The 13,179-nt window shown below is 45.4% G+C and overlaps 2 protein-coding genes across 3 annotated transcripts; both read left to right on the forward strand.

The window, feature by feature from the left end:
• Positions 1 to 503: 503 nt before the first annotated feature.
• On the forward strand, positions 504 to 2,331 carry LOC141822871 (pentatricopeptide repeat-containing protein OGR1, mitochondrial-like). The gene has a single exon (XM_074710177.1). It carries the CDS (start codon positions 504 to 506, stop codon positions 2,262 to 2,264), a length of 1,761 nt encoding a protein of 586 aa, XP_074566278.1. The 3' UTR covers positions 2,265 to 2,331.
• Positions 2,332 to 4,852: 2,521 nt separating this feature from the next.
• On the forward strand, positions 4,853 to 10,926 carry LOC141824290 (uncharacterized). 2 transcript variants are annotated; one of them, XM_074711549.1, is made up of 8 exons: positions 4,853 to 4,891; positions 5,154 to 5,421; positions 7,660 to 7,731; positions 8,571 to 8,632; positions 8,707 to 8,887; positions 9,026 to 9,124; positions 9,207 to 9,296; positions 10,414 to 10,926. In XM_074711549.1, the coding sequence occupies exons 2-8, from the start codon at positions 5,158 to 5,160 to the stop codon at positions 10,537 to 10,539; spliced, it is 894 nt and encodes a 297-aa protein (XP_074567650.1). In that variant the 5' UTR covers positions 4,853 to 4,891; positions 5,154 to 5,157; the 3' UTR covers positions 10,540 to 10,926. The 2 variants fall into 2 exon arrangements, with proteins under 2 accessions (XP_074567650.1, XP_074567651.1); XM_074711550.1 differs by having other exon boundaries at positions 8,707 to 8,857.
• Positions 10,927 to 13,179: the final 2,253 nt, after the last annotated feature.

Raw genomic sequence — 13,179 nt, forward strand, 5'->3', positions numbered from 1 at the left:
TCTGCCACTAACTTTTCCTTCCGCACTGGTAGCTGAGTTTAGGAAGAGGAAAACTTGATTGGTGATGAAGAGGAGCTCCTGATCTAGTGTATTGCCGTATATAACAAAAGCAAAACTGCATAGAGAGCTTCGAAGCCCCTTGCGCTGGAGGTAGGGCTGGCGCCGGGCGTCTGGGACAGGGCACCGGGGAAGAGAACCCGGCGCCTGTGGCCCCGCTACTGGGGCAGGGAATCCTTCTCAGTGCAGAACAGTGCCACAGGCCTGGTTTTAAGTATGATTATGTGTATTGTGTCGGGAGGATTTGAGTTTCGAACCGTTAAACTTGATCCTTAAATATAATTAGATTCGGATTCTTCTAAATGAATCGGGTCCTCTAACACCTAAAGATTTGAGTTTCGATCCGTTGAACTTGATCCTTAAATATAATTAGATTCGGATTCTTCTAATTGAATCGGGTCCTCTAACATCTAAAGCGCGCCTTTGGGAGAACGGAAACTAAGAAAATGACGGGGGCGCCGGCGGAGGCTCTTCTAGAGGAACTCATACGGCGGTGCGCCACCTTCCCCCACGTCAAACAGCTCCACGCCCACCTTCTCGCCACTGGACTCTTCCGCCGATCTCCTCGGCTGCGCGTTGCATTTCTCGAGCTCTGTTCCCTTTCCCCTTTCGGCGATCTCACCCACGCCCTCGCCGCATTCCGCTCCGCCTCCCACACCACCACCAACGACTGGAATACCATCATCCGAGGAATCGCTTCTGGTCCCGACCCCGCCTCCTCCTTCGTCCTCTTCTCCCATATGCTCTCGATCTCTCCTTCTCGCCCGGACGCCCTCACCCTGTCTTTCGCCGCCCGCGCCGCGGCCCGCTCTTCTGCCGGACCCGCCGCCCTCCAGCTCCATGGCCTTGCCCTACGGCTCGGCGTCGCCGCTGACGTGCGGTTACTCACCACCCTCCTCGACGCCTACGCCAAGTGCTCCCTCCCCGATGCTGCCCTTCAGTTGTTCGACGAAATGCCGCTCCGAGACGTCGCCGCCTGGAACGCGCTCCTCGCGGGACTCGCTCTTGGCCCTCATCCCCACACAGCGCTCACTCTCTTCCGCCGCATGATATCCTCGTCGCTTCCTGATCGGGAGTCCCCCAACGAGGTCACCGTCATCGCCGCCGCTTCTGCTTGCGCTCAGCTTGGCACCGCTCCGGACGCCGAAGCTGTCCACGAATTCGCCCGGCGGCGCGGCCTCGACGCCGATATACGCGTTCGCAACGCCCTCGTGGACACCTACGCCAAGTGCGGCGCCCTGGACCGCGCGCTCGACGTCTTCCGTTCCACCCCTTGTAAGACGCTCGTCTCGTGGAACGCTGCTCTCATGGCTCTCGCGATGCACGGGCACGGCGCCCGCGCTCTCCGCCTCTTCGAGACCGAGATGCTCCCCTCCTCTGGCGTCGCTCCCGACGCCATCACCTACCTCGCTGTTCTCTGTGGGTGCGTCCACGCCGGCCTGGTGGACGACGGTCTCCGTGTGTTCCACTCCATGCGCGGCGTCCGCCCGACGGCCAAACACTACGGCGCGGTGGTGGACCTACTCGGCAGGGCTGGCCGTCTGGCGGAGGCGCGCGCGCTCGTGGACGCCATGCCCTTCGCCCCGGACGCGGTGCTTTGGCAGACGCTGCTGGGGGCGGCGCGAACCCACGGGGATGTGGTGCTTGCGGAGCACGCGGCGGGTGCGCTGGTGGCGATAGGCTCCAGGGCGTGCGGCGACTACGTGCTTCTGTCGAACGTGTACGCGGTGAAGGCGCGGTGGGGCGACGTGGGGCGGGTGCGGGACGCGATGCAGGGTGACGACGTGCGGAAGGTGCCGGGGTTCAGCTACACGGAGGTGGGCGGTGAACTGCACCGGTTCCTAAACGGCGACACGCATCACGAGAGGTGGAGGGAGATCTACGCGAAGCTGGAGGAGGTGGAGGCACGAGTGAGGGCACTGGGGCACGTGCCGGCGACGGAGGGGAACGTGTTGCACGACGTGGAGGAGGAGGACAAGGAGCGGGCTATCTACCAACACAGTGAGAAGCTGGCTATGGCGTTCGCGCTGGCGACGACGCCGGCGGGGACCTCGATACAGGTGATAAAGAACCTGCGCATCTGCGTTGACTGCCACGCCGTGGCCAAACTCGTCTCCAAAGCTTATCGGCGGGTGATCACGGTGCGCGATCGAGCAAGATTCCACCGGTTCCAAGATGGAGAATGTTCTTGTGGCGATTACTGGTGATTCATCTAATTATGTTCATCCGTTGCTCCTGATTAACTTCAAACATCATATCAATTACTTTTCAGCTTGCACTTGCATATCAAGGTGCCTTGTTTGTTAATCGCAAAATTGTATATATTGTCCTGACTCAAAATTGTAGCAAAGCGAATTTATTTTCCTTCTAGTTCACCTTCAAATCCTCTACCCTGACTAAATAGGGCAAAAGTGCAACAGTCATGTATATAGGTTCACAAGAAGCCAGAAAATGTGACTACATGGCGCTTCCAAATGCTTGGTGTCCAAATCACCGTAAAAGAAGTTCAGAGTGGTTCTCACCGAGATAATTCCATTTTAAAAGGACAAACTACTACGAAAATGGAGCTTCAAGTCAAGGGTAGAGATTATATGTAGCAGGCAGACTATCTCAAAATTTCATGGTGATCACGAATTATCGTTGGATTTTGAGAAACACATGATCCATGACAATCTTGAAACGCCGTCTAATGTGGGACGACTCTATTTTAAAGACACTACATCAAACGTAGACCTTGACATCATTTTTCGACTGGGTACAACAACCCACTTGAGCTCAAGCAACATTCGACAGTCGGGAATGCTTCTTTTCAATTCGGACAGTTAGGCGATTCACTCCCGACTCGATTGCGACATATACTCAACAATACATCTGAGTACTCAACTTTTGTTCCTGATTCAACATTGACTTTCCAAGCACTCTTGCCTCACTCCTTGAGTACTCTACAGTCAACACTCGGGCAACTCTACGACTAAGCACTCAAAGTACTCAGTCCTCTCGGCACTCTCATTCAACGATCCACTCAGCAGCTGGATAATCTCTTTCCTGACTATGCTCTCAAGCAAAAGCATTTGGCCAACTCGGTAGTCGAGCAACGTGTCTACTCTGCTGCACTCGACTTTCCACTCGGGTTCGCTAAGCATCAGAGCTGCCAACTTTACAGCACTCAGGAAACATAGGAGCAACACAACAACTTTCACTTGATGGATTCAGAAAGTGCTCAGAGCAGCTTAGCCGAACCAAGAGCCTACTTGACAATTTAAAATTATCCGTTCAAGCCACTCAACAAATAAGTTAAAATTGAATTTCAATTTCAATTCAACTATTTCTTCTCTATCTCCGATACTAAGATTGTTGAACAAATGTTCGGCTGTGATTATCTTTTTGTAACCTAAATTCCAAAGCGTGGGAGAGAGGAAAGCTAACCCCAAGTCACTAAGTTCCATGGTTAAGTCACTAATCTCCAAGCTAGACAATCTAACAACAGCCATAATATTAGGAAAATCCTCTGCGGTGACATCCAACAATTTTTCAATTAATTCGGCAGCCTTTCTGAAAATCTACTTTTTTATCCAAACAAATATGAACAAAGCATATTTGTGGAAAACCATTTTCTGGGAGAGAGAAGACAAAATTCCTATAAGGGACATCCCAAAAAGTGTCGGAATTGCGGAAAAGAATATCCATGCCGTAGAAACCGCAGCCTGCATGGAGAACATAAGCACGGTAGATGAACTAAGGGAAAAAGACGAAAATTTGACGTCACAGGAAAAAAAAAAAATCTACCAAGAAGTATCATTTCCCCATCTTTTATCAACAAAATTTTAAATTTTTAAGACGAAGACGGATCATACGGCGAAAGCAGTGAAATTGAGAAGGATGTGTCTTCGATCTACATTCCGCTGGAACGGATGATCAAAATAAGACGACAGAGGACAGACAGAGGATTAATCAACTTTCGAATCGGAGGCGGCGACTACTGAAAGGGAACGGAAAGAAAGTGGCGAAGCGTTGGCGAATTTCCGCTTTCTCCTTGAGATATACGTCGACGATGTTTGCCGACATTTTACTCCGAAGGTCAGACAAGAACGAGGTGGAGGAGGAAGAGGGAGAGAACGGAGGATGGCTGCATTAGACGCCGGCGAGGGGAAGAGGGCGGAGTGCCATGGCTTCAATAGTCGAGGAGACAGGGCGGCGATGTCGTAGCGAAGCTTCCAATCTCCCAAGTCATTACATTAGTCACGAGGATCACGAGTATGCAACAATTCCCCTTCATTAATATAATATGGATTATCTATAACATAGGAGGAAGATGAATAAAAAATTATAAAATTTGATTATAAAAGTTGAATGTGAAAGATCCTAAAATAAAATTTTATCTTCAAAAACATTTATAATGAGAATGGACATCAACATCATGAAATATGAATGATTGAACACACCACCATGATGGCACATGTTGTACGAGGAACAATAGCGTAAATAAATACTAAATATATGAGTTAATATAAAAATTAATATTTTAAAATAAAAATAAAAATAAAATAAAATATTTTTAAAATTTTCTTTTTCTTTTTTATATAGAAAATCAAAATATAAAAAATTAAAAATTCATTAACTATTAATTCGCAAAACACCTTTCGGAGCCACATCCTCGACCGTTCTTATCAGCGTCAAAATGCATAGTAACACTCCTGACGTGGACAGACTTCTGATACGATGACTGCCAACATTAGAACAATCTCCTAAATATATCTACGAAAATTAGCTCCACCTCGATCCAAACACACGACGGAATAAGCCCCGAGCCGATCCATCCCCCGTCTCCTTCTAGGTACGCCCATCCCCATCTCTATCTCTTCTCCTCCTCAATTTGTTTTTCCTGGTCCTTTCCCTCAAGGATATTCTGGATTCCGGTGGGCAAGCGATTCGATTTAGTGCAGTTTGTTCTGGCCAAACTAAAACCTGTGCCTTGAGATTATTATCCCTCAAGTTGTTTGCTTGGAGAAATTTGAATCTTTTAACCGGGATTCTGTTTTAACTTGGCGATCTAATTCCTATTGGAGTTTCAAAATGAGTCGGGAACTTGGTCGCAGGAGAATGTCATTCGAGAAGATGGGGGATCATGTGGTATTGCGCGTCGAGCGGCTGAGGAAATCTCAAAAGGTTAACACAATTAGTGGGGCAGAGGATTCTGCCCCTGACTTTTCTTCCTCCCTGGTGGCTGAGTCTAGCGATGAAGAGGAAAACTTGATTGGTGATGAAGAGATACCCATGATCCAAGTGGTGGATTGCCGTATATGCCAAGAGGAGGACCACATGGAGAACTTGGAGGTCCCTTGCGCTTGCAATGGCAGTCTGAAGGTCTCTTTCTTTTCCCCCTTTTTGGTAGTCTGGAGGTCTATTAACATACAGACTACCTTGACCTGGTTTAGCACTAGACTATTGATTCATTGTGAACTGGTAGCTTTGTGCGTTACCTTTCGAATTATATGTTGCCTGCTGATCTTGGAAAACAACGATGTGCAGTTGAATTTTCAGTGTATGCTAACTCTTGCGTCTTGGTTGGTCAGATTCCGATAGAGTTGATGAACATGCATATTTACTAATGCATGGATAGTAAATTCTGATAGAGTTGATAAACATGCATATTTGCTAATGGATAGATTGTAAAATTTTAAGTTATACATTGCCTTCTGATCTATTAAACAAATGATATGAATTTCATGAATCTATTGGTCAATTTTTTACATAGTTGAGATAATTCTGTTGGGTGAAAAATTCCACTCTAGTTGTAACAACGTGATGTAAAGATTTGGATTTTTCTAGTTCTGTATACTTACCATGAGTTAAGTGGTGTGACAGCTCCATGCATTGGCTCAAATAGTTGGGTTCTTGAATTTGTTGCTGTTGTACTCTGCTACATGGATTGTTTTCTTTAGCAGAACTGGGATGATGTCTAGGCTTGATACATTACTTAAGAAGTGGTTCGATTCTTGTAGGCTTATACTTTTTCTGGTATGTCTACTTCCTTATTATTGTATGGATTGCAAAGTTTCTTTGAGTGGATGATGTATAAACATAAATAAGAACTAGCTGATTGTGGTCTTAGATTGTCTGAGGGAAAATGTACAATTAGTCTAAGCGAGATGGTAAAAATAATAACTAATATAGAATGACTTTTGCCAGTCTATTTATGAAGTGATGCAAAACATTGGAAATAGTGTAACGACCCGGCCCCTCGGCCCCTTGGGCGGCACAACTGGCGACCCCTTATGTCGTCAACCGACGACCCTTGGCCGTGCCGTTACTCACTAGGTCTTTCCACCCCTGGCCAGTAGATTTTTGCCTTCCCCAGGATTCGAACTCTAGACCTCCAGGTTAAGTACTAGAGTTTATGAATCCTGTTAGCCAAGTGAGCGGCTCTCACTTGGCTACCAGGATTCATAAACTCTAGTACTTAACCTGGAGGTCTAGAGTTCGAATCCTGGGGAAGGCAAAAATCCACTGGCCAGGGGTGGAAAGACCTAGTGAGTAACGGCACGGCCAAGGGTCGTCGGTTGACGACATAAGGGGTCGCCAGTTGGGCCGCCCAAGACCGCCGAGGGGCCGCCAAGGGGCCGCCAGTTGGGCCGCCCAAGGGGCCGAGGGGCCGGGTCGTTACAATAAAAAGGCGCCTTTTTATTGTAACGACCCGGCCCCTCGGCCCCTTGGGCGGCCCAACTAGCGGCCCAATTGGCGGTCCCTTGGGCGGCCCAACTAGCGGCCCCCTTGGCGACCCCTATGTCGTCAATCGACGACCCTCGGCCGTGTCGTTACTCACTAGGACTTTCCGCCTTTTTATTGTAACGACCCGGCCCCTCGGCCCCTTGGGCGGCCCAACTAGCGGCCCAATTGGCGGTCCCTTGGGCGGCCCAACTAGCGGCCCCCTTGGCGACCCCTATGTCGTCAATCGACGACTCTCGGCCGTGTCGTTACTCACTAGGACTTCCACCCCTGGCCAGTGGATTTTTGCCTCCCCCAGGATTCGAACTCTAGACCTCCAGGATAAGTACTAGAGTTTATGAATCCTGGTAGCCAAGTGAGAACTTCTCACTTGGCTACCAGGATTCCATAAACTCTAGTACTAGTATCCTAGAGTCGTCGATTACGAGTTCGGCCGCCGTGGGCCGCTGGTTTGGGCCGCCCAAGGGCCGAGGGGCCGGGTCGTTACAAATAGAGTCTGTATATATTTTGTCACTTCTGCACATTGGTTTTTCACCTCAGGAGGTTAAGTTTTTAGAACTTCAAAGTGAAAAAAGAATGCTTATTTTATTGATATTTTGTTAAACCAGCTCCATTTTTTTAAACATTTGCTTACTGAAACTTCTCCATCTCACGAGTTTAGCAAACCTTTTCTTGTTGTCAGTTTTTTAAAGCCATTGGTGCAAACAAACTTCCAACAGTAATGATTTGATTAGCTGTCTCATCAGTCTTAACTTAAACCAACATAATTGATATAGATAATATAGCACGGTGAATTCTTTCTGCAGTTACAGTATCTCTTTACTTTTCTGCTGTTCAATTGACCTAGTCAGTTACAGTTTTTTTGATGTGCTGCAGTATGCTCATAGGGCATGTATTCAACATTGGTGCAATGAGAAGGGTGATACAACCTGCGAGATCTGCCATGTGGTGAATTTACAGTCTTGTTTGTATTTTATATTTTATGGACATTCTCCTCAAATTTGTGCCATTCATGTGCCTTGTTTTAAATGAATATACAGTTTTCATTTCTTTGTAAACAAAGATAGCTATTGTTTTAAAAAGAGTATTTGATTCTGTAATCTAAGTCTCCAAGCTTCATAATATACATGCTTCCATGAACAAATATCAATGTCTAACGAAAAAGTAGGAAGTTTGGAATTCTATTTTACAAGCAACATAAGCTGTGCATTGCCATGAAGTGTAGAGGACAAAAAGAGGAAACCCATTCAGAAGTCATTGGATTATTATGCAGAGTATGTTTATATAGCATTTCTTCATGCAATACAAGCAGCTAGCTAGTTCTTCTGAGGAAGAAGTATAATTTTTAGGCATTTATCTGGTTCAAATGCTTTGTCTGAAGCAGAAAGATAGGAAGGAGTTAGCATGATAGCTGCACAAACTTGTTCTCTTTTAATTGTTTGGATGATCTATTGGTATTTTGATATATGAATCATCCATATTCTAGTGTAGTAGGAAGACTTACCTTAACATACCGCTTTGTAGTTTCCTACTTTAGTTATAACATTTTTTTATTAATTGTTGATGTCAACTATTCAGTTGACACTTGAAGCTTTATGGCATTGTTTATTTAGCAGCATATAGCCCCATTATTCATCTTGGATGTGCTGATCCATCTTAAAGTTCTTGTGCTAACTTCTAATCCTATTTGACTTGAACAATGTGCTCCCATATATTTCACCATAAAAACAATAATGTTGTATATCAAATAAGTATGATAATTTTTTTAGTCTCAATTGTGATTACAGCAATATAAGCCTGGGTATACCACTCCACAAATCCATCTTGATGAGACCACAATTGATATCCAGTATGTTCATTTACAAATTCTACTTTGTCAGACCCTAATGCTAATTCCGACTTTAAGATTTCTTTCATTTGCAGTGGCAGTTGGTTGGTTACAGGTTCTACTTTGGATTTGCACGATCGTCGCTTATTGGCAATGACAGCGCATCGCCACCTTGTTGAAGCTGACTATGATGGATATGCTTCAAACGACAGTGGTTCTGTATTTTGCCGATCTGTTACTTTAATAGTGAGTCCCTTTCTTTTGCATATATCGCAGGTGGGTATTTATGTGCTAGTTTCCTTTAGTGTATAACTTGATATCAACATTTAACAATCAGATGGCATTGCTTAAAGTTTTAAAATGATAAATGGTATACATGTATACTAAGCATTTTTCCTGAACAAACTTCTGTAGTTAATGGCTCTTTTGTTGTTGAGGCATGCATTGATCATCAACAATGCTGATGGTAATGAGAGTGACAATGATGTTGAAGATGCTTCTGCATTCTTTTCAGTGAGTAAAAATTTAAAACATCTTTAATATTTTCAGGTCTAGCTTGTTCTTGTATCAAACACATCATAATTGAATGTTTCAGCTTTTTTTGCTACGTGTCGTCGGATTTCTGTTGCCATGCTACTTTATGGCTTGGGTCATAACCATCATGCAACGCCAAAGGGAAAGGCAGGTAAAAGGCTGTTGTAGATTTAGCGCTTGCATGATTTTATGTATTTGACGTGAACTTGATTAGAAGTTACCTAGTTTCTAGATGATATCATTGAGATTCACCTTTGCAACCATTTTGCTAGAAGTTAACAACGATATCAATCAGGGTCCTGCATGTCATTTCCTACCTAGTTTCTAGATGATGTGTTGATCAAACAAAATGACTCCAAATAGGTTAGATGAAGTGACCTAGATTGAGAATTCATCCATATAGTGAAAGCTTGTGTTTATGTCAGGTTCACAACTTATTAAAAGTAATTGATCAAAATTTTTAATTAGGTCTATATCACAATATGAACACATATTACAAATTGAGTTCAGTTGAGGCCGAGTGAGTGCTTAGGTGGTTTGCCTGAGGTGACAACAGGTCTATTGAGATATCTTGTGAGACTGTTGAGTTCGGCCAAGGTGGAATGTAATTCAGCCATGGACGTGGCATCTTGGTGGACTAATTTGGCTCAATTGAGGTGGGAGTTGATATTTGAGCAAAGGTGAGCTTGCCCGAGGTGGACATGGCTTGATTGAGGTGTTGGGCTTAGAATTCAGATGAGGAGAGCTTTGGGGAACACGGCTACTTTTATTTCTCACGCTTCTGGAAGCTAGCTTGTTGCTTGGCACTGTAAAAGCTGAAAAAAGGCTCAGTGGCTCTGCTAGTGTTTGAAAGTACTGAAGATCATTTTTTTACTATATTACCGCCTATCTATAGGTCATTATAGTGAGCAACGTCAGGATTAATTGGATCGAAGGCCTAGATACTTGAATTATCAAAAATATATATATATAGTGAGCAATGCCCAATGTTTTTTTATGCTAGGTGTGAGACTCTGGTTGGCTCCGACTTTTCCGCTGTGGATCAGTGTGTTTACATGGTCCCAGCAGAGGGCCATACACATGGCAACCTTCCATATGATGTAGGGCAGGCAAGAGATTTTACCCATATTAGCTTGGAATATATGTAATCGTATTTCCCTCGGCCATACTAGAAAATCGAGGCTTATGCATCTCACTTGTATTTTCGATCCTTTTGTTCTGGTTTATATTTTTATTGACACGCAATCTCAATCAATCCGAATGCTCAGGAAGCAGCTGGCTTAGCAGCAACTGGAGTGGCATTCATACTGCAGTCGGGCCGACACAGGGACAGCTTGCCCGTCAGTTTAGCACCAGATTCACCATCCACTCCACAACAAGAGCTTCAACCATAGCTGTCATGTGCGAGAATCATCTGTCGGACTCGTGTCGGTTCGCAGATGAACTATAGTCCATTTTTAGGGACAAGTTGAAGCCGCGAGTTGACACTGGCTGCTATGACAGCTCCAGCGCTACATTGCTTTGCTAACTCTTGGAATCTGTTTCATGCGTTTGCAGATTTCCCTTACAGATAAACTATCCCCTGTGCCAAAGCTCTTAGAATTCCCCGTCCTTTAGTTGGCACACCTTGGGCATTCAGTTTGGCTGTTCACAACAACGTAATGTAAAGGATGACATTAATTCAACGTGTGCATGTCATTTCCTAGCTAAAAGGATGACATTAATTCAACGTGTGTATGTCATTTCCTAGCTAAAAGAAAACATGTGTCGGCGCTGGCTTTGTGATGTGGATTAAAAGTGTTGTTTATTAGATGGACAGGAAGCAGCGGCTTATAGTAAATTTCATTTTGGAGACAGTCAAACCAAAGAGATACAGATATGATTGACGGGAGCGAATAGCATGGAAACGGGTTGAAATGAGAATAGATCGATAGAATAAATAAGGTGGTTTATTTTATTATTTATTAATTAGTAAAATGACATGTGAATGATTCATTTTAAGTGCTAATGGTTAATTTTGAATATTAATTTTCAAGATAGTTGTATTCTGTATATTTTTATCTATTTATTTTATCATTTCTAATGGTGTCATTTTCATTTACTTAGGCTCTTCCTTTTTTGAAGTTACGATCGCCTCTCAGAAACCCTAAGACCCGAGGCGTAAAGAGCATTAGGGTTAGTCAGTTTTATCGGCGAGGCCATTTTGACGCAAGTTAAGATACTACAGAGAAGGTCAAGAAGCCAGAAGAAGAAGAAGCGATAGACAAGAGCTTAGTGGAGAAGATATGCATCCGTGCATGAGAAGAAAATCATACCTCTATCTCACCTATGTGGAGTTTAAATAACTAGCGAAAGAACATCTCCACATAAAATTGAAGGCGCTCAGGAGACCAGATTTGACAGATGCAATCTCTCTCACAAGGAGTTAGAACCCTAACACAACCTTACCCGAGCACTTAGTCTTCAAGTTCGCCCATCTCCATGTTCAAGAATATTAGCCTCCAATATTCGAGAATTTTTATTTGAAGATCATATTTGGTACTCGAAAATATTCATTACGAATGCTTGAAAACGTCAATCATATGTCCTCGAGAAAGTCCCTCGAGAGTGCTTGAGAATGTTAACCTACCGACTAAATTGGAACTTGAGAATATCAATTAGGAGTGCTCGGGAATGCTGATCAAGAGTGTTTGGGGGATGCCCATCATGAGTGCTTGGGAATGTCCATCACAAGTGCTCGAGGATGTTAATTCGAGAATTGAGCCTGGTCAGTCGAGGTGGTTGGAGACTTTGAGCTTGACCAATCGAGGTGGTCGGAGACTTCTGATTTCTTGACCGATCACTTGGGAAATGCCCCGGCTACTATCACATGTTCCCCTTCAAATCAAACAGAGGAGTGTAATCGAAAGAAGTCCGATTAAGTATCAGGCAGTTGCTGCCATCCAGTGTTACATGAGCTAACTTTCCTATTTTGATTTACCTTCACTGCCCCGATGCTAACTTCCTCACTCTGAGCTAGCTTTCCCGTTTTGATCTACCTTTTCTATCCTTGTGCTAACTTATAATTTAGATAAACCCAAAGAAAAGGTTTTACTTTCACGTTCAAATTGATTGAATGAATGTCTAAAATATTTTAGATGACAAGATTAATGATATATAAATTATTAATACTGAATATATATATATATATATATATATATATATATATATATATATACACAGTTCCGCTATTCTGAGCGACACCCAGTGCGCGCCCCGTGAGCGCCTAGATCTCGGCCGTCCGCCCGCGATCGCGATAAAAGTGAGCCGTCCGATTGCACAGTGTTTCTCCTAGGACCTTCGCCGCTTCCCGCCGCTCGTTCATCGCCGTTCGACCACCGTCGGCCGCTAGACCGGATCCGTTGGAACCGCAACTCACAGGCGGTCCGGCGGTGGCCGGATTCCGGCCGGAATTCCGGCCGAAACAAGGCAACAGTGCCTGGCGCCACTGTCGGCCGGAATCCGACCGGATTCCGGCCGACAGTGGCGCCAGGCACTATTGCCTTGTTTCGGCCAGAATTCCGGCCCAATCCGACCGAAATTCGATGCCGGAATGTGCGCCGGCGAGTTGCGGTTCCAACGGGTCCGGTCCGGCAGTCGTCGGTGGTCGGACGACGATGAACGGACGGCAGAAGCGGGTGGAGGTCGGCGGTCGGCGCGCACGGGCGCGTAGGAAGCCGTCGCTCATAATAGCATTTCTGTATATCAGTTCCGCTATTCTGAGCGACACCCAGTGCGCGCCCCGTGAGCGCCTAGATCTCGGCCGTCCGCCCGCGATCGCGATAAAAGTGAGCCGTCCGATTGCACAGTATTTCTCCTCAGACCTTCGCCGCTTTCCGCTGCCCGTTCATCACCGTCCGACCACCGTCGGCCGCCGGACCGGACCCGTTGGAACCGCAACTCGCAGACGGTCCGACGGTGGCCGGATTGGACCGAAATCCGGTCGGAATTCTGGCCGAAACAAGGCAACAGTGCCTGGTGCCACTGTCGGCCGG

This window comes from Curcuma longa, chromosome 3 (assembly GCF_044706935.1).
Source record: "Curcuma longa cultivar G26 ecotype Majalengka, Jawa Barat chromosome 3, ITB_CL_G26_1.1, whole genome shotgun sequence".
In the NCBI taxonomy this organism is placed as follows: Eukaryota; Viridiplantae; Streptophyta; class Magnoliopsida; order Zingiberales; family Zingiberaceae; genus Curcuma; species Curcuma longa.

Coding starts and splice junctions, on each gene's coding strand:
- LOC141822871 (XM_074710177.1), top strand. CDS start 504: ATGACGGGGGCGCCGGCGGAGGCTCTTCTAGAGGAACTCATACGGCGG.
- LOC141824290 (XM_074711549.1), top strand. CDS start 5,158: ATGTCATTCGAGAAGATGGGGGATCATGTGGTATTGCGCGTCGAGCGG. Junction 5,422..7,659: donor CTTGCAATGGCAGTCTGAAG/GTCTCTTTCTTT, acceptor GATGTGCTGCAG/TATGCTCATAGGGCATGTAT. Junction 9,125..9,206: donor ATGCTTCTGCATTCTTTTCA/GTGAGTAAAAAT, acceptor TGAATGTTTCAG/CTTTTTTTGCTACGTGTCGT.